This window comes from Salvelinus sp. IW2-2015, linkage group LG15, assembly GCF_002910315.2.
Source record: "Salvelinus sp. IW2-2015 linkage group LG15, ASM291031v2, whole genome shotgun sequence".
NCBI lineage: Eukaryota > Metazoa > Chordata > Actinopteri > Salmoniformes > Salmonidae > Salvelinus > Salvelinus sp. IW2-2015.
In genome coordinates, this window is record NC_036855.1 from 27,327,379 (window position 1) to 27,346,933 (window position 19,555).

At 40.0% G+C, this 19,555-nt stretch overlaps 1 protein-coding gene across 1 annotated transcript in view; it reads left to right on the forward strand.

Moving 5' to 3' along the window:
- LOC111973658 (ras GTPase-activating-like protein IQGAP2) overlaps positions 1-19,555 on the forward strand; it is an 89,236-nt gene that overhangs the window by 5,767 nt on the left and 63,914 nt on the right. Inside the window, exon 2 of the mRNA XM_024001024.2 lies at positions 4,098-4,197. Coding sequence (XP_023856792.1) covers positions 4,098-4,197 — 100 coding nt within the window. The remainder of the gene's footprint in view (positions 1-4,097; positions 4,198-19,555) is intronic.

The following is a 19,555-nucleotide window of genomic DNA, read 5'->3' on the forward strand; positions in this document are numbered from 1 at the left end:
GCCTGATTTCTGCTGGGATTTGTTAACAAGAGTTCTAGGCCTGATTTGCAATGCTCACCAAGGTGTGTGTGTGGGTGGTGTCAGCAGTATACTATGTTATTCTGAATGAATGGGCTTTGCAGAGATGTAGCCAAGGCTACTCAGTCAGCTGAATTGTCTTGTCTCTGAGCCTGCCAGGGCCCACTACTCCACTTTGGGTCTTGAGTAGAGGTCGACCGATTATGATTTTCAACACCGATTATTGGAGAACCAAAAAAAGCCAATACCAAATAATCGGCCAACTTTTTTTACAACAATACTGAATGAACACTTATTTTAACTTAATATTATACATCAATAAAATCAATTTAGCCTAAAATATATAATGAAACATGTTCAATTTGGTTTAAATAATGCATAAAAAAAGTGTTGGAGAAGAAAGTAAAAGTGCAATATGTGCCATGTAAGAAAGCTAACGTTTAAGTTCCTTGCTCAGAACATGAAAGCTGGTGGTTCCTTTTAACATGAGTCTTCAATATTCCCWGGTAAGAAGTTTTAGGTTGTAGTTATTATAGGAATTATAGGGCTATTTCTCTCTACGATTTGTATTTCATATACCTTTGACTATTGGATGTTCTTATAGGCACTTTAGTATTTCCAATGTAACAGTATAGCTTCTGTACCTCTCCTCGCCCCTACCTGGGCGAAAAACAAGAAACACATCGACAACAGCCACCCTCGAAGCAGCGTTACCCATGCAGAGCAAGGGGAACAACTACTCCAAGTCTCAGAGCGAGTGACGTTTGAAACTCTATTAGCGCGCACCCCACTAACTAGCTAGCCATTTCACATCGGTTACACCAGCCTAATCTCCCTAATCTCGGGAGTTGAAAGGCTTGAAGTCATAAACAGCGCAATGCTTGAAGCACAACGAAGAGCTTCTGGCAAACGCACAAAAGTGCTGTTTGAATGAATGCTTACGAGCCTGCTGGTGCCTACCATCGCTCAGTCAGACTGCTCTATCAAATCATAGACTTAATTATAACATAATACACAGAAATACGAGCCTTAGGTCATTAATATGGTCAAATCCGGAAACGATCATCTCAAACAAAGCGTTTATTCTTTCAGTGAAATACGGAGCCGTTCCGTATTTTATCTAACGGGTGGCATCCATAAGTCTAAATATTCCTGTTACATTGCACAACCTTCAATGTTATGTCATAATTACGTAAAATTCTGGCAAATTAGTTCGCAAAGAGCCAGGCGGCCCAAACTGTTGCATATACCCTGACTCTACGTGCAATGAAGGCAAGAGAAGTGACACAATTTCACCTGGTTAATATTGCCTGCTAACCTGGATTTCTTTTAGCTAAATATGCAGGTTTAAAAATATATACTTCTGTGTATTGATTTTAAGAAAGGCATTGATGTTTATGGTTAGGTACACGTTGGAGCAACGACAGTCCTTTTTCGCGAATGCGCACCGCATCGATTATATGCAACGCAGGACACGCTAGATAAACTASTAATATCATCAATTATGTGTAGTTTACTAGTGATTATGTTAAGGTTGATTGTTTTTTTATAAGATAAGTTTAATGCTAGCTAGCAACTTACCTTGGCTTCTTGCTGCGCTCGCGTATGGTTAGAGCGTTGGACTAGTAACTGGAAGGTTGCAAGATCGAATCCCCGAGCTGACAAGGTCGTTCTGCCCCTGAACAAGGCAGTTAACCCACCGTTCCTAGGCCATCATTGAAAATAAGAATGTGTTCTTAACTGACTTGCCTAGTTAAATAAAGGTAAAAATAATAATAATAATAAAAATAAATAAAAAATAGGCCACAATCGGTGTCCAAAAATGCCGATTACCGATTTATGAAAACTTAATCGGCCCTAATTAATCAGCCATTCCGATTAATCGGTCGACCTCTAGTTTTGAGGGTACTTTCAGTCAGTCGCCCCAGTAACTTTGGTCTAATCATTCTGCAGATTTAACCAGTTAAGCCCTTTTAATAATGGTCTATCTACTACATAGTCACCCACTACACGCATTCTACAGACTGAGTTGCAGCATAGACATGCACTCATCAGATGTAGAATACATGTGTATATACTCACCTCACACTCTCCATGTACTGTACAGCCTCAGTAACTGCCACTTGGGCCAACCAGTCCAATCCTCCCTGTTATGAGGCCCAATCTCAGGGGCTGGACGGTATTTGGTGTTTTATTAGGATCCCCATTAGCTGTTGTGAAAGCCGGAGCTACACTTCCTGGGGTCCACAACTTCCTAGGTAGTTGCTGTGGGTATCAGGTAGTTGTTGTTGGAATTGTTATATTACATGTTAGATTTTGCTGCACTTTCGGAACTAGAAGCTCAAGCATTTCGCTACACTCGCAATAACATCTGCTATCCATGTGGATGTGACCAATACGATTTGATTTGACACAGAACATTAATAGACAAGAACAGCTCAAGGACATAACTACATACATATCTAGGCGTTGTGCTGTGAGGTGTTGCTTTATGTTTWAAAAAAAAACAGGTTTGCTGTTCATTTGGAAAGGAGATGGGAGTTCCATGCAATCATGGCTCTATATAATACTGTACGTTTTCTGGCATTTATTCTGCATAACTAAAATGTTGGTTATTTTTCTCTTTTTTTTAAACAACTAATTGACCAACGAAGGTTCAATTATTTGAATTGCATTTCGTTCTGTTTTTTTCTGTGAGCTCAATGGTGCGCTGCAGTTTCTCGAGAGATAAATCGGATCATGCCCGAACTGTGCGATGTAGTAGGGAGTTGTAGTTTCCAACAAGCCAATGTTGCAGAAAATGTGTAAAGTACAATGACCATAATCCATTGCGTGGCGACTTGTCCGGTCTGTTTCCTTTACGCCTGCTACGTAAGAGACAAGAATGCGTGATCAAGAGGGGATACATAGAGAGCAGTCGCTTCATCAGGTATTGGTATTCAGCAGTCATAATGGTAGGCCTTATTTACTTTGAAGAACTACTAAAATGGTGATATTTGTCAGACAGCATAGGCAGCAGCTCTATAGAGATGAGTAGAGATGAAAATTATAGTCAAATAAAACAAATGTAATACACAACTGAAATATTTTATTAAAGTACTGTGAATAACTGATGGTTTATTTGTGAAAAGCAGTCATTACCATCATTGGACTTTCATTAATTGTTTTATTCTGTGTTATAGCATTCAACCCACATAATGCATAGTGTATTTTTATTATCGAAACTGAACCGACCTCAAAAAGCACAAGTCGCTCAGCACTAGGATTTGAGGACTTTGAAAAGACCCCTGATTACATGCCTAGTGGGATAAGTGTGTGTGTCAGAGCTGTGTGTAAGTTGACTGCAAACAATTGGGAATTTTCAACACATTAATGTCATTCTTAGAGAAAGAAGTGTAATGCCTTTAATCAAGAGATATTAGCCTTCTGATTTCAGTGAAGAGCAAGACGTGTCGCTCTGTTCTGGGCCAGCTGCAGTTTTTCTAGGTCCTATTTGCAGCACCTGAACATATGACTGGGCAATAATCAAGATAAGATAAAACTAGAGGCAATGTTCCAATCAGTGTGTTCCATTCAGCCAGAAATAAAGGGATTTGATTGGATTAAGCAGAGTTTAGGAGCATCAGGGGGAGGGGATCTCATTAGTGGGCAGGTAAATGTCAACTCAGCTGAATCACTTGCTCCTCTGAATTCCTCCGACTGCCTGTTTTAAATGGCTCTCAGGCTGCCTACTAACTCCTCTGTTCACATACAGCTCTCAGAGAGACCCAGTAGACCATGTGATTTAATGTAAGCTCTGTCTGAATACTGAGGTTGTAGGAGGAGAAGGTCAAGTAATGCAGACCTCTCTTTGGAATYTTACTGTGTGTTATAAAGCAAAGTAATACTGTCCCAAGTATCATACTACTAGGCAGGTTTTTGATTATTTAATTTTTTTAAAGAAAGGATCATATGTTGTCYAGGATTTTTTGTTTATGTCAAACCCAACAATTTATGAGGTAAAACACCAGACAATCCTCTCCCCACTGGCCCATGTGCATCTGTAAATTAGTTGGTTCATGTTTTGTTTCTGTCTGCAGCCATTCAGGACGATGAGAGGATCTCGGCGGAGGAGATGGACGAGAGGAGACGACAGAACATTGCCTACGAGTACCTCTGTCACCTGGAGGAGGCCAAACAGTAAGAGAGGAGGAGTAGGGGGAGGAGAGTCATGAGGCATGACATGAGAAGGGGCAGTAGATTGTGATATATTGAGTGGCTTTTTGGTGTGCATGTCTGCTCTCTTCAGATGACAGCAGACTGTAATGCGGCTCATTGTAGTGTGTGATAAGCAGTTGAGTATATGACTCAAAAGACAGACTAGCGCTCCTGCTGATAACTACTGATTCTGCTGGGGATTCAGGTAAACTAACTGACAGAGCTTGGTTCCCATTGGACTAAAGGAAGAATGAATGTTCATGCTTGAGATGCATAAGAGGACAGCTATTGTAATCTCATTCACACTTTACAGCCCACAATGTCAACATGGGGCCACCACTGTAGTGTGTGTAGGAAATATAGTCAAGATGTTGACAAGGTTACAAATAATGATTTTTAATTTAAATAATAATTGTGTCCTTCAAACTTTGCTTTTGTAAAATAATCCTCCATTTGCAGCAATTACAGCCTTGCAGACCTTTGGCATTCTAGTTGTCAATTTGTTGAGGTAATCTGAAGAGATTTCACCCCATGCTTCCATGATGGGCACTTCTCAATAGGGTTGAGATCCGGTGACTGTGCTTGCCACTCCATTATAGACAGAATACCAGCTGACTGCTTCTTCCCTAAATAGTTCTTGCATAATATGGAGCTGTGCTTTGGGTCATTGTCCTGTTGTAGGAGGAAATTGGCTCCAATTAAGTGCCGTCCACAGAGTATGGCTTGGTGTTGCAAAATGGAGTATTAGCCTTCCTTCTTCAAGATCCCTTTTACCCTTTACAAATCTCCCACTTTACCACCACCAAAGCACCCCCAGACCATCACATTGCCTCCACCGTGCTTGACAGATGGCGTCAAGCACTCCTCCAGCATCTTTTCATTTATTCTGTGTCTCACGAATGTTCTTCTTTGTGACCGGAACACCTCAAACTTAGATTTGTCTGTCCATAACACATTTTTCCAATCTTCCTCTGTCCAGTGTCTGTGTTCTTTTGCCCATCTTAATCTTTTCTAGTTATTGGCCAGTTTGAGATGTGGCTTTTTCTTTGCAACTCTGCCTAGAAGGCCAGCATCCCAGAGTCGCCTCTTCACTGTTGACGTTGAGACTGGTGTTTTGCGGGTACTATTTAATGAAGCTGCCAGTTGAGGACTTGTGAGGCGTCTGTTTCTCAAACTTGACACTAATGTTCTTGTCCTCTTGCTCAGTTGTGCACCGGGGCCTCCCACTCTTTCTATTCTGGTTAGAGCCAGTTTGCGCTGTTCTGTGAAGGGAGTAGTACACAGCGTTTTATGAGATCTTCAGTTTCTTGGCAATTTCTCGCATGGAATAGCCTTAATTTCTCAGAACAAGAATAGACTGACGAGTTTCAGAAGAAAGTGCTTTGTTTCTGGACATTTTGAGCCTGTAAACGAACCCACAAATGCTTATGCTTCAGATACTCAACTAGTCTAAAGAAGGCCAGTTTTATTGCTGCTTTAATCAGAACAACAGTTGACAGCTGTGCAAACATATTTGCAAAAGGGTTTTCTAATTATCAATTAGCCTTTTAAAATGTTTTACTTGGATTAGCTAACACAAGGTGCCATTGGAACACAGGAGTGATGGTTGCTGATAATGGGCCTCTGTACGCCTATGTAGATATTCCATAAAAAATCTGCCGTTTCCAACTACAATAGTCATTTACAACATTAACAAAGTCTACACTGTATTTCTAATCATTTTGATGTTATTTTAATGGACAAAAAATGTGMTATTCTTTCAAAAACAAGGACATTTCTAAGTGACCCCAAACTTTTGAACGGTAGTGTATATAAAAAAAAGTTTAGTGTGAAGGATTCTTAATACAGTTGGTTGATGACATACAGTAATAAAATATTGGTTGATGAAAAAAWTTTGATTGGTTGTGAAAAAACAACAGACTTTTCCTGAGAGCTTTGAGTGTACCTGATACTGAACCACTTCCTGTCCTCTGTGTGAAGGCACCTAACAGGAAGCGTCCCCTCGTGTTCTGGCGTGCTTTTTTTTTAGAACTTCCCCACCACACCTCTGCAAGCAACCCAGAATAATCATACCAAAATCCAAGCTGCTATATCTGTACCATGGTTATATCACCAACCAGTGGGTGGTTTGAACACTTCTAGCCTATATGTGTTGAGGTCAGAGTTTGCTGTGCACTGGTATGACTCTGCATTGGCCCCCTGGTGAGATTTTGGATTCAAGTTTGACTGCAGAATGTGGACTTTGATTTGGTAGAGAACAGAGAATTGGTGCATATGTAGTATCTTAATTTGAACACCCTGTTGCTGGAGAACTTTCCTGCAATGCAGGAAATGTAAAAGTTGTGTATTTAAGGTTTAAAAAGGCTTCTGAAGTTCTACTTTTTTCCTTATGAAAAAGTATCAGCCCCTACAAAAATGTCCATTCATAACCCATATAATAATTCACATTTCCTTTTGCTGCAGGATTATTTTTCTGCTGTAGCAAACTTTCTCAAATTAAGATCCTACATCTGTAGTGGAATCATTTGTAACTTTATTGGTGTCATGGATCTGTGTCTTTGTCAAAGTGTAATATGGAGTCTGTTGACAAACTACTCTGTCCTGTTAACCTGGAAGAGACAGCCCTCTCACCACCCATCTAGACAATAGCAGGCAGGGTTGGGTAGGTTACTTTCTAAATGTAATCAGTTACAGTTACTGGTTACCTTTCCAAAATTGTAACCATTAACGTAACTTTTAGATTACTTTCCCCTTAAAGGGGAATCGCTGCTTTTCAACCTCATTCATTATCTCCAGCACAATACCAGTGTCTACATATGTGAAAAATACACATTTCTATGATCTGTGGTTAAAAAAGATAAGAGAAAGGTCCTAAAGAATGCTTCTCTGTGACATCACAGGGTAGGATTAAAAGTAAGAATAACAGTGGTTTTCAAAACCTGCAATTAGTTTCTAGCCAGAGGGAGGGTATTTTCTTGCTCCCCACATCACCGAGAATCTCATTGTTTTAAAATCCCTATTTTCACTTTTGGTGATGTCATCGGCTAGACCTTTTAAACTAATACAAAACGTAGAAATGCCCCAATTTCACCTATGATGAAACTGGTATTGTGCTGGAGATAATGAAAATGAGGTTGAAAAGTGGTGTAACTTGCCTTTTTTAAAAAGGTATTTTAAGAAGACACAAATTAATATTACCAATTGAATGACATCTATTGCAAGATTAATCAATATTAAAAGTTGACATAGCTGGCAATAATTGGATGTTGCATTTTACTTTGTGGGTTGGTTATGCTTCTTCTAATCCATTGCTTTCTACTAAAGATAATACGATTAGGCTATTTTTTAAATGTATATTAAAAACCTAAATCATTCTAGTCTTGGGCGATATCCTTATTGTCATACTTTGATACTGACCTTGTGCCATACTGGAATATTCGGTAATACCGGCACTGAACACAAGGGGAACTATTTTCAAATCCCACTGAGCCTTTGTAATCCGAAGGTTAGCCATGCTAACAAGTACATGTAAACTCCCATAGAGAATGCTTACTAAATGCCAACGAGTGTATTGCAAACATTTTATACAGTCTCTGACCTAAACTACAGTGCCTTCGGAAAGTATTGAGGCCACTTGACTTTTTCCACTTTTTGTTAAGTTAGACTTATTCTAAAATTGATTAAATAAATAAAAATCCTCAGCAATCTACACACACTACCCTATAATGACAAAGTGAAAACAAGTATTCAGACCCTTTTGCTATGAGAGGTGAAATTGAGGTTCTGGTGCATCCTATTTCCATCGCTCATCCTTGATGTTTGTACAACTTGATTGGAGTACACCTGTGGTAAATTCAATTGATTGGACATGATTTGGAAAGGCCCACACCTGCCTATATAAGGTCCCACAGTTGACAGTGCATATCAGAGCAAAGACCAAGCCATGAGGTTGACGGAATTGTCCGTAGAGCTCCAAGACAGGATTGTGTCAAGGCACAGATCTGGGGAAGGGTACAACAAATGTCTGCAGCACTGAAGATCCCCAAGAACACAGTGGCCTCCATTCTTAAATGATTGAGTTTGCCAAAAGGTACCTAAAGACTCTCAGATCATGAGACACAAGATTCTCTGGTCTGATGAACCAAGATTGAACTCTTTGGCCTGAATGCCAAGCGTCACGCCTGGAGGAAACCTGGCACCATCCCTACAGTGAAGCATGGTGGTGGCAGCATCATGCTGTGGGGATGTTTTTCAATGGCAGGGACTGGGAGACTAGTCAGGATTGAGGCAAAGATGAACGGCACATAGTACAGAGATCCTTAATGGAAACTTGCTCCAGAGCTCTCAGGTTCTCAGACTGGGGAGAAGGTTCACCTTCCAACAAGACAACAACCCTAAGCACACAGCTTAGACAAGTCTCTGAATGTCCCTGCCCAGCCAGAGCCCGGACTTAAACCTGATCTAACATCTCTGGAGAGACTTGAAAATAGCTGTGTAGTGACACTCCCCATCCAACCTGACAGAGCTTGAGAGGATGGGAGAAACTCCCCAAATACAGATGTGCCAAGCTTGTAGCGTCATACCCAAGAAGACTCGAGGCTGTAAACGCTGCCAAAGGGGCTTCAACAAAGTACCCGAATAAAGGGTCTGAATACTTATGTAAATGTAATATTTCCGTTTTTTATTTTTTATAAAAATGTATTTGCAATAAAAATTTGCTTTGTCATTATGGGGTATTGTGTTTTTAGTCAATTTTGTAATAAGGCTGTAGCGCAACAAAAATGTGGAAGAAGTCAAGTGGTCTGAATACTTTCCAAAGGCACTGTATTTTCAGGACAGACATCCCAGTTCTTAACATTATACAAGTAACTCCAAAATGCTACTCACAGTTGGCTGGATGCACAAAACAAGTATTAGACAGCAAGGCTCTTGATCCAGGAGGGGATTCTCTGCTGTTACTGGCAAGCGAGGCTTGATTTTGGAAGAAGCTAACTAGATGGCTAACTAGCTACTAAATTAGTCAACTGAATGCACAACTGCAGAGCATTTAGCACATTTTAGAACTAAACTTAATAGTTATGAGAGATTTAGTTGTGAATTCCATACTGTAACTAGATCACTTGGCGCGTGCTGCACAACAGTGAGTGACTCACAAGGCTCCGGTCTCCCGTTGTTGTTTGCTTGTAAACAAACACCACATGACTGGCTACTAATGGTAAGCTTCATAATGAAAAATAGTGTGACCGGTGAAATGAACGCTATCTTCTAACATATTTCACAAGTTGATTGCATGTATTTACTTAAAGTAGCTACAAATATTAAATTTCTAAGAACTTCAAATAAATAGTTTTTACTATTGACTGTATTGGAAAAACCATCCCTTGGCTATTTCCAAATACTCCAAGCCTAAGTCATTCCAATTAATTTAATACCCCTTGATCTTCAAGAATATGACTTGGAAATATAGATTATCTAAATTGTTTTACCTGGGCATAAACTAAGGATTTATTAGCCTATAGTCTACTCTGTTTATGATTGTGTTGTCATAGATGAATGATTGGGCCATTGCTTTGAGTTGAAAAAGAGATGCTGCTCCCATGAAATGGCATGCTTCGCACACTACCCGAAAGTGCTATTTGCGTGTGAAAAATTCTTCGCATTTCGTATAGGCCTATTTATGTTTTTGTTGGTGACACCATGATATCTTGATAATTTGCAGCTGTTTACAGTGGCAAGAAAGTATGTGAACCCTTTGGAAATACCTGGATTTCTGCATAAATTGGTCATCAAATTTGATCTGATCTTCATGTTTCATGCAATATTTGGATTTCTGGTGTGAACTGCTCTCTTGAGGTCATGCCACAGCATCTCAATCAGTTTGAGGTCAGGACTCTCCAGAAGGCGTATTTTCTTCTGTTGAAGCCATTCTGTTGAAGCTAATTTGTTTTGGGTCATGGTCCTGTTGCATCACCCAACTTCTGTTGAGCTTCAATTGGCGGACAGATAGCCTTACATTCTCCTGCAAAATGTCTTGATAAACTTGGGAATATATTTTTCCGTTAACAATAGCAAGTTGTCCAGGTACTAAGGCAGCAAAGCAGCCCCAAACCATGATGTTCCCTCCACCATACTTTACAATTGGGATTAGGTTTTGATGTTGTGCTGTGCATTGTTTTCTCCACAGATAGTGTTGTGTGTTCCTTCCAAACAACTCAACTGTAGTTTCATCTGTCCACAGAATATTTTGCCAGTAGCGCTGGGAATATCCAGGTACACTTTTGCAAACTTCAGACGTGCAGAAAAGATATTTTTTGACAGCAGTGGCTTCTTCCGTGGTGTCCTCCCATGAACACCATTCTTGTTTAGTGTTTTACGTATCGTAGACTCGTCAACAGAGATGTTAGCATGTTCCAGAGATTTCTGTAAGTCTTTAGCTGACACTAGGATTTTTCTTAACCTCATTGAGCATTCCGCGCTGTGCTCTTGCAGTCATCCTTGCAGGACGGCCACTCCTAAGGAGAGTAGCAACAATGCTGAACTTTCTAAATTTTTATAGACAATTTGTCTTACCGACTGACTGATGAACATCAAGGCTTTTAGAGCTATTTTTGTAACCCTTTCCAGCTTTATGCAAGTCAACAATTCTTAATATTAGGTCTTCTGAGATCTATTATGTTCGAGGCAAGGTTCACATCAGGCAATGCTTCTTGTGAATAGTAAACTCAAATTTTGTCATTGTTTTTTATAGGGCAAGGCAGTTCTTACCAACATCTCCAATCTTGTCTCATTGATTGGACTACAGGTTAGCTGACTCCGGACTCCAATTAGCTTTTGGAGAAGTCATTAGCCTAGTGGTTCACATACTTTTTCCAACCTACACTGTGAATGTTTAAATGATGTATTCAATATAGACAAGAAAAATACAATAATTTGTGTGTTATTAGTTTAAGCTTAGATGACGATCAGATCAAATTTGATGACCAATTTATGCAGGAATCCAGGTAATTCCAAAGGTTTCACATACTTTTTCTTGCCACTGTAATTATAAGTCTATTGACGCACCCGTGCTTCAATCTATGTAACATTATTTAAAAAATCCTCTAATGAACACGATGGTGTTCTTCATTTTCTTCTGTAACCCCCAAGTGTCACGGGACGTGTCTGAAGGAATCCCATACAAACAAATGGATGTATGGAGGTAGTTTTATGCCAACAAAAATAAGAGGTTAAATATGTGTCCCAAAAATGTCCTGCACTTTCTTATCGTCTAGATATAGGACAGACACTACAAAACCATATATATATATATATTTTTTGCCATTTATTAATGTTACTCAATGCGTTTCTATGGGCTGTAGTAGTAAAGGCCAAATTCCTTTTTTAAATTGTATTTTTACTTTTTATATATATACATAAAGGGGTCATTAAAAAAACAACCAAATGTTAGCTTTATACCTAGTGGGCTAAAATACACATACAGCGCAATCAGACCCCTTCCCTTCCACATTTTATGTTACAGCATTTTTCTAAAATAGAAGTACATTTTCCCTATCAATCTACACACAATACCCCATAAGGACAAAGCGAAAACAGGTTTTTAGACATTTTATCAAAAAACATATCTTATTTACATAAGTATTCAGACCCTTTGCTGTGATACTCGAAATTGAGCTCCGGTACATCCTGTTCCATTGATCATCCTTGAGCTGTTTCTACAACCTGATTGTAGTCCACCTGTTGTAAATTCAATTGATTGGACATGATTGGGAAAGGCACACACCTGTCTATATTAGAGGTTGACCGATTAATCAGAATGGCCGATTTAATTAGGGCCGATTTTCAAGTTTTCATAACAATCGGTAATCGGCATTTTTGGACACTGATCATGGCTGATTACATTGCACTCCAAGGAGACTGTGTGGCAGGCTTGACTACCTGTTATGCGAGTGCAGCAAGGAGGTAAGGTGCTAGCTAGCATTAAATGTATCTTATAAAAAAAACAATCAATCTTAACATTAGTTAACTAGTTAACTACACATGGTTGATATTACTAGTTTATCTAGCTTGTCCTACGTTGCATATAAGCAATGCCTGTTCATTTATCATTGAATCATAGCCTACTTAGCCAAACGGGTGATTTAACAAGCGCATTCGCGAAAAAAGCACTGTCGTTGCACCAATGTGTATGTGTACCTAACGCCTTTCTTAAAATCAATACAGAGGTATATATTTTTAAACCTGCATATTTAGTTAATATTGCCTGCTAACATGAATTTATTTTAACTAGGGAAATTGTGTCACTTCTCTTGCATTCTGTGCAAGCAGAGTCAGGGTATATGCAGCAGTTTGGGCCACCTGGCTCGTTGCGAACTGTGTGAAGACCATTTGTTCCTAACAAAGACAGCCAATTTCGCCAAACGGGGGATGATTTAACAAAAGCGCATTTGCGAAAAAAAGCACAATCGTTGCACGAATGTACCTAACCATAAACATCATTGCCTTTCTTAAAATCAATACACAAGTATTTTTTTTTTTTAAACCTGCATATTTAGTTAAAAGAAATCCAGGTTAGCAGGCAATATTAAACTAGGGAAATTGTGTCACTTCTCTGGCGTTCATTGCACGCAGAGTCAGGGTATATGCAATAGTTTGGGCCGCCTGGCTCGTTGCGAACTAATTTGCCAGAATTTTATGTAATTATGACATAACATTGAAGGTTGTGCAATGTAACAGGAATATTTGGATTTATGGATGCCACCCGTTAGATAAAATACGGAACGGTTCCGTATTTCACTGAAAGAATAAACATTTTGTTTTCAAAATGCTAGTTTCCGGATTTGACCATATTAATGATCTAAGGCTCGTATTTCTGTGTGTTATTATGTTATAATTAAGTCTATGATTTGATATTTGATAGAGCAGTCTGACTGAGCGGTAGTAGGCAGCAGCAGGCTCGTAAGCATTCATTCAAACAGCACTTTCGTGCGTTTGCTAGCAGCTCTTCGCTGTGCTTCAAGCATTGAGCTGTTTATGACTTCAAGCCTATCAACTTCCGAGATTAGGCTGGTGTAACCAATGTGAAATGGCTAGCTAGTTAGCGGGGTGCGCGCTAATAGCGTTTCAATCGGTGACGGCACTCGCTCTGAGACCTTGAAGTAGTTGTTGCCCTTGCTCTGCAAGGGCCGCGGCTTTTGTGGAGCGACGTGTAACGATGCTTCGAGGGTGGCTGTTGTCGTTGTGTTCCTGGTTCGAGCCCAGGTAGGGGCGAGGAGAGGGATGGAAGCTATACTGTTACACTGGCAATACTAAAGTGCCTATAAGAACATCCAATAGTCAAAGGTATATGAAATACAAATGGTATAGAGAGAAATAGTCCTATAATTCCTATAATAACTACAACCTAAAACTTCTTACCTGGGAATATTGAAGACTCATCTTAAAAGGAACCACCAGCTTTCATCTGTGCTCATGTTCTGAGCAAGTAACTTAAACGTTAGCTTTCTTACATGGCACATATTGCACTTTTACTTTCTTCTCCAACACTTTGTTTATGCATTATTTAAACCAAATTGAACATGTCTCATTATATATTTGAGGCTAAATTGATTTTATTGATGTATTATATTAAGTTAAAATAAGTGTTCATTCAGTATTGTTGTAATTGTCATTATTACAAATAAATAAATAAAATTGGCCGATTTTAATCGGTATGGGCTTTTTTTTTTGGTCCTCCAATAATCGGTATCGGCGTTGAAAAATCATAATCGATCAACCTCTATATAAGGTCAGAGCTAAAACCAAGCCATGAGGTCAACGGAATTGTCCATAGAGCTCCGAGACAGGATTGTGTTGAGGTACAAAAATTTCTGCAGCATTGAAGGTCCCCAAGAACACTGTGGCCTCCATCATTCTTAAATGGAAAAAGTTTGGAACCACCAAGATGCTACCTAGAGCTGTCCATCTTGCAAACTGAGCAATTGGGGAAGAAGGGCTTTGGCCAGGGAGGTGACCAAGAACCCGATGGTCACTCTGACAGAGCTCCAGAGTTTCTCTATGTAGATGGGAGAACCTTCCAGAAGGACAACCATCTCTGCAGCACTCCACCAAAAAGGCCTTTATGGTAGAGTGGCCAGATGACAGCCCGCTTGGAGTTTGCCAAAAGGCACCTAAAGGACTTTCAGACCATGAGACACAAATTTCTTTGGTCTGATGAAACCAAGGTTGAAATCTTTGGCCTGAATTCCAAGCGTCACTTCTGGAGGAAACCTATCACCGTTCCTACTGTAAAGTTATGCTGTGGGGATGTTTTTTCAGCGGCAGGGACTGGGAGACTAGTCGGGAAAGATGAACAGAGCTTGAGAGGATCTACAGAGAAGAATGGGAGAAACTCTCCAAATGCAGGTGTTGCCAAGCTTGTAGCGTCATACCCAAAAGACTCGAGGCTGTAATCGTTGCCAAAGGTGCTTCAACAAAGTACTGAGTAAAGGGTCTGAATACTTATGTAAATGTGATATTTCAGTTTTTTTTTTATACATTTTKAAAAATGTGTAACTTGTTTTTGCTTTATCATTATTCGGTATTGTGTGTAGATTGATGAGAAAAAACAACAACAATTTAATCAGTTTTAGAACAAGGCCTTAACATAACAAAATGTGGAAAAAGTCAAGGGGTCTGAATACTTTCCGAATGCATTGTACATTTGTGAACAGCCTTCCACAACGACCACAATTTGTAAGGCACAAATAGCTAAATGAGAGAGCAGCAGTATGATTCACATCAATGCACTATGTAGATATAAAACATTTATGATATCTGTATCAGCCGTAGTAGGCTACACAACTGCTGTCGTCCTTACCGCCAAGCGTTTATTTATGTTTGATTTTCTTTGAATGCCGACAGCAGTCGCACCATTGGAAGACATGGCTTGGACTGTAGACTACAAAAGCCTATTCCTGCTCTTCCCACAATCCATCAAACACATTTGGTGTGTTAGTGGTCTCTGACTTGTGGTCAGACTCGATTAGGCGGAACCAACTTTTAATAAAGGTTAAATTWAAAAAATCTGTGCAGCTTTTTTTTGGTACTGATTTGAATTATTGAGAGAACCAAGGTGTCAAGTTTTTTTTTTGCTTATCGGAGTACAATATTTTTGTTGGTACCGGATTGCAGTTTTTTGGGGGTAATCCGTTACTCCCCAACCTGGTAGCAGGACATACCTCTTTCCCACACACACACACCTTCCTGTGGTGTTTCTCTTGGAAGCACGGCTGATTTCCCATCTCTCTCCTTCATCACTGGTAAAGCCTCTATTCTGGGAAGCCTGTCATCTAGGATTAGGGTTCTGCCTGCTAATCAGGCTATTAGTGACTGAGTCGGGCAGCGGGATTAGGGCCTGTAACCATGCTCTGCTCTGCCTCCATTCTAGGGTCAGGAGTCACAGGCACAGGGTAGGCATGCAGCCCCAGTCTAATCGGCCCATCAACCACACCCAGGAGAATGTCTTGATTATAACAACTAAACAATGCTGCTTTTGTCTTCTCTGGTAAATGAGGTTAATGTTGTTTACAGGTATGATAACTAAGATAATACAGTGGTATTGTGCCTCACACCTGCCCTGTGCCTCACACGTTACAACCATAGTTTACCGTAACAGCCTTGCAAAAGGGCTTACTAACAATGACCAGACGTTAGACATTCATTTACAGAATGTATGCCTACCTCAGTCTGTTTAACCAAAACTGTAGTGCAGTGATAACACTGCACTGGTACCAGCCTTGTACGGCACATAGCTGCTGATATAGGCTAGGCATAAGCCTAGACATTCCTTTACAGACTCATAGGCTGTCAGCCGGGAGACACACCCACTCTCTGTCTCACACACAAAACCACACACACCCCCCTGTGGTAAAGGGGGACTTTGTACCTGTAGTGCTGAGTAAACAGTCTGTCAGCTTGCACATGATGTGGGTTTTTTGATATGGAGTCTTCTTTTTTTTACCCTTAGTACCCTTCACTTCATCAATTAAGTTTTAGTTAAGTTTTTATAAGTTGGGCAAGAAATGGGCCTATCAACTATAGAACTTTGGAATAAAAAGTGTTTGTCTTCCATTTTGACTGATCTTTGATAATTTATTTAAGCCTAAATTATATTTTGACTAACTTAGCTAAAGAAGCATAAAGAGCTGTCTAATCAAACATGCAAAAATACCCTCCGTGCCACTAGTATCACACACAACATAACATAACATGAGAGGGGAGGGGAGGCTTATGGCGCATAGTACATATTGTATACATACAATTACTTTAGTAGCGCTTGGCTAAACAGTTTAGTTTAGGCTAATGTGGACTGGTGTGGGTTGTCTCCTTTTGTCCCAGAGAGCAGTAGGCAATATGTTGTTTAGCCTGGCCACAGGTCTGACAGTAACAATGACAGGAAAAAGTGGCTGGGGAGTTGTAAACACTATTGTTGGACCTGTGCTCCATGCAGCTGTATACAAACAACCACATTGTTTCACTCCAGGAAGTGCAGTTTCAGAGGCTGGAGGGCTTTGTTACTGACTGASCCTGAATGCTCCTCTCTTTCACTTCAACTTACCCTGTTTCTTTTTCTTGCTCTGTTGTGCCCCCCACAATTAAATCGGGGAGGGGACTGTGGATCTGTCTCCGTCTCTTCGTCCGTTCACATGTTAGTCACACGCGATATCTCAGACAGCACTGGCCCGATTTTGGATGAATGTTGCGTCTTGTCATAGAGATCCGGCAGTTAGATAATTATGCTGATTAGCCAGATGGTGGTGCTATAACAAGATTGAAAATGCTAACTTTGAAAGGTCATGCCCCTCACCCCATTTGACCTAAAGTCTTCGAATTCAGTATACGGGTCCCTCTCCTCACAAGGGTCAAATTCGCTTCAGGGATCCATAAGGTCTGCTATGATCGATTTTCTGCCATTTAAAATTTTGTGAAAAACACTTAAAATGCTACTCTTCTGGCACCGAATGACCAATCTGCATAAAACTTAATATGTTGCATCTGTGGACAAAGGTCTCAACGCAACATTTTCCAGACTAATACATAAAACAACATGGTTGATATTGACCAATAAACATTCACGTGGGCTTGGTCTGGCATATAAATCAGTCAATTACAGTATATTCGTATGGTAACAGTTTGTTGCAAACACTGTCAACACTCTACATATGCAAGAACATTCATATCGGCCACAAGGTGGTGCTATAACGGGCACATGTTTGTCTTTGAATCTGTTTGACGCAGAGTGCTAAAATTTGGCACACATGCTCAGGGATATGAGTCTAGCTAACCCACTCGATATTCAGACACCGCTGGCCCGATTTTGACAACGTTTATGTGAATGATGTGTCTTGCTATAGAGGTCAGTTTAAAACAAATGTTATTACACTGATTGGCCCAAGGGGGAGTAATCAACTGTACGTACAGTTGAAGTCGGAAGTTTACATACACTTAGGTTGGAGTCATTAAAGTTCATTTTTCAACCACTCTACAAATTTCTTGTTAACAAACTATAGTTTTGGCAAGTCGGTTAGGACATCTACTTTGTGCATGACACAAGTACTTTTTCCAACAATTGTTTACAGACAGATTATTTCACTTATAATTCACTGTATCACAATTCCAGTGGGTCAGAAGTTTATATACACTAAGTTGACTGTGCCTTTGAACCGCTTGGAAAATTCCAGAAAACGATGTCATGGCTTTAGAAGCTTCTGATGGGCTAATTGACATAATTTGAGTCAATTGGAGATGTACCTGTGGATGTATTTCAAGGCCTACCTTCAAACTCAGTGCCTCTTTGCTTAACTTCTTTCGGATCATTGGGACGCTAGCGTCCCACCTCGACAACATCCGGTGAAATTGCAGAACGCAAAATACAAAAGTAGTAATATTAAACATTCATAAAAATACAAGTGTTATACACCATTCTTTTGCTTAGAATCTTGTTAATCCAACCGCTTTGTCCGATTTACAATAGGCTTTACGGCGAAAGCATAGCATTTGATCGTCTGAGGACAGCGCCTCCCCCACTTCCAGCATTAACATGAATTCATAACCTGCACAGGTGTCACAAAACTCAAAATTAGCGATAAAATAAATCACTTTCCTTTGAAGATCTTCATCTTTTTGCAATCCAAAGGGTCCCAAGTTACACAATGAATGGTCGTTTTGTTCGATAAAGTCCTTCTTTATATCCCAAAAATGTCAGTTTATTTGGCGCGTTGGAACAGGTGGATTTCTGAATCAAACTCGCCAACGTGCCTACAAAGGAATCTAAAAATGTACCTGTAAACTTCGTCCAAACAATTCAAACAACGTTTCTAATCCAACCTCAGGTACACTAATATGTAAATAATCGGAATATACTGTGTTCAATACCGGAGAAATAGAACAAGGAGCGTGCTCTCATTCACGCGCGCCAAAAGACTAAAGTCCTTCTGAGGGACACTTCGAAAGAATACGAATTCAGTTTTCAAAAAACAAGCATGAAACAATTTCTAAAGACGGTTGACATCTAGTGGAAGCCATAGGAACTGCAATCTGGGTCCTAATTATTAGACTTTCCCATTGAAAAGTCCAATGACTTCAAAAAAGAAATTTCCTGGATGGATTGTCCTCGGGGTTTCGCCTGCCAAATCAGTTCTGTTATACTCACAGACATTATTTTAACAGTTTTAGAAACTTTTGAGTGTTTTCTATCCAATACTACCATGCATATGCATATCCTAGCTTCTGGGCCTGAGTAACAGGCAGTTTACTTTGGGCACCTCAGTCATCCAAACTTCCGAATACTGCCCCCTAGCCTTTAAAAGTTAACATCATGGGAAAATCAAAAGAAATCAGCCAAGACCTCAGAAAAAAAATTGTAGACCTTCAAGTCTGGTTCATCCTTTGGCGCAATTTCCAAACGCCTGAAAGGTACCACGTTCATCTGTACAAACAATAGTACGCAAGTATAAACACCATGGGACCACGCAGCCGCCATACCGCTCAGGAAGGAGATGCGTTCTGTCTCCTAGAGATGAACGTACTTTAGCGCGAAAAGTGCAAATCAATCCCAGAACAACAGCAAAGGACCTTGTGAAGATGCTGGAGGAAACGGGTACAAAAGTATCTATATCCACAGTAAAACGAGTCCTATATCAACATAACCTGAAAGGCCGCTCAGCTAGGAAGAAGCCACTGCTCCAAAACCGCCATAAAAAAGCCAGACTACGAGTTGCAACTGCACATGGGGACAATGATCGTACTTTTTGGAGAAATGTCCTCTGGTCTGATGAAACAAAAATAGAACTGTTTGGCCATA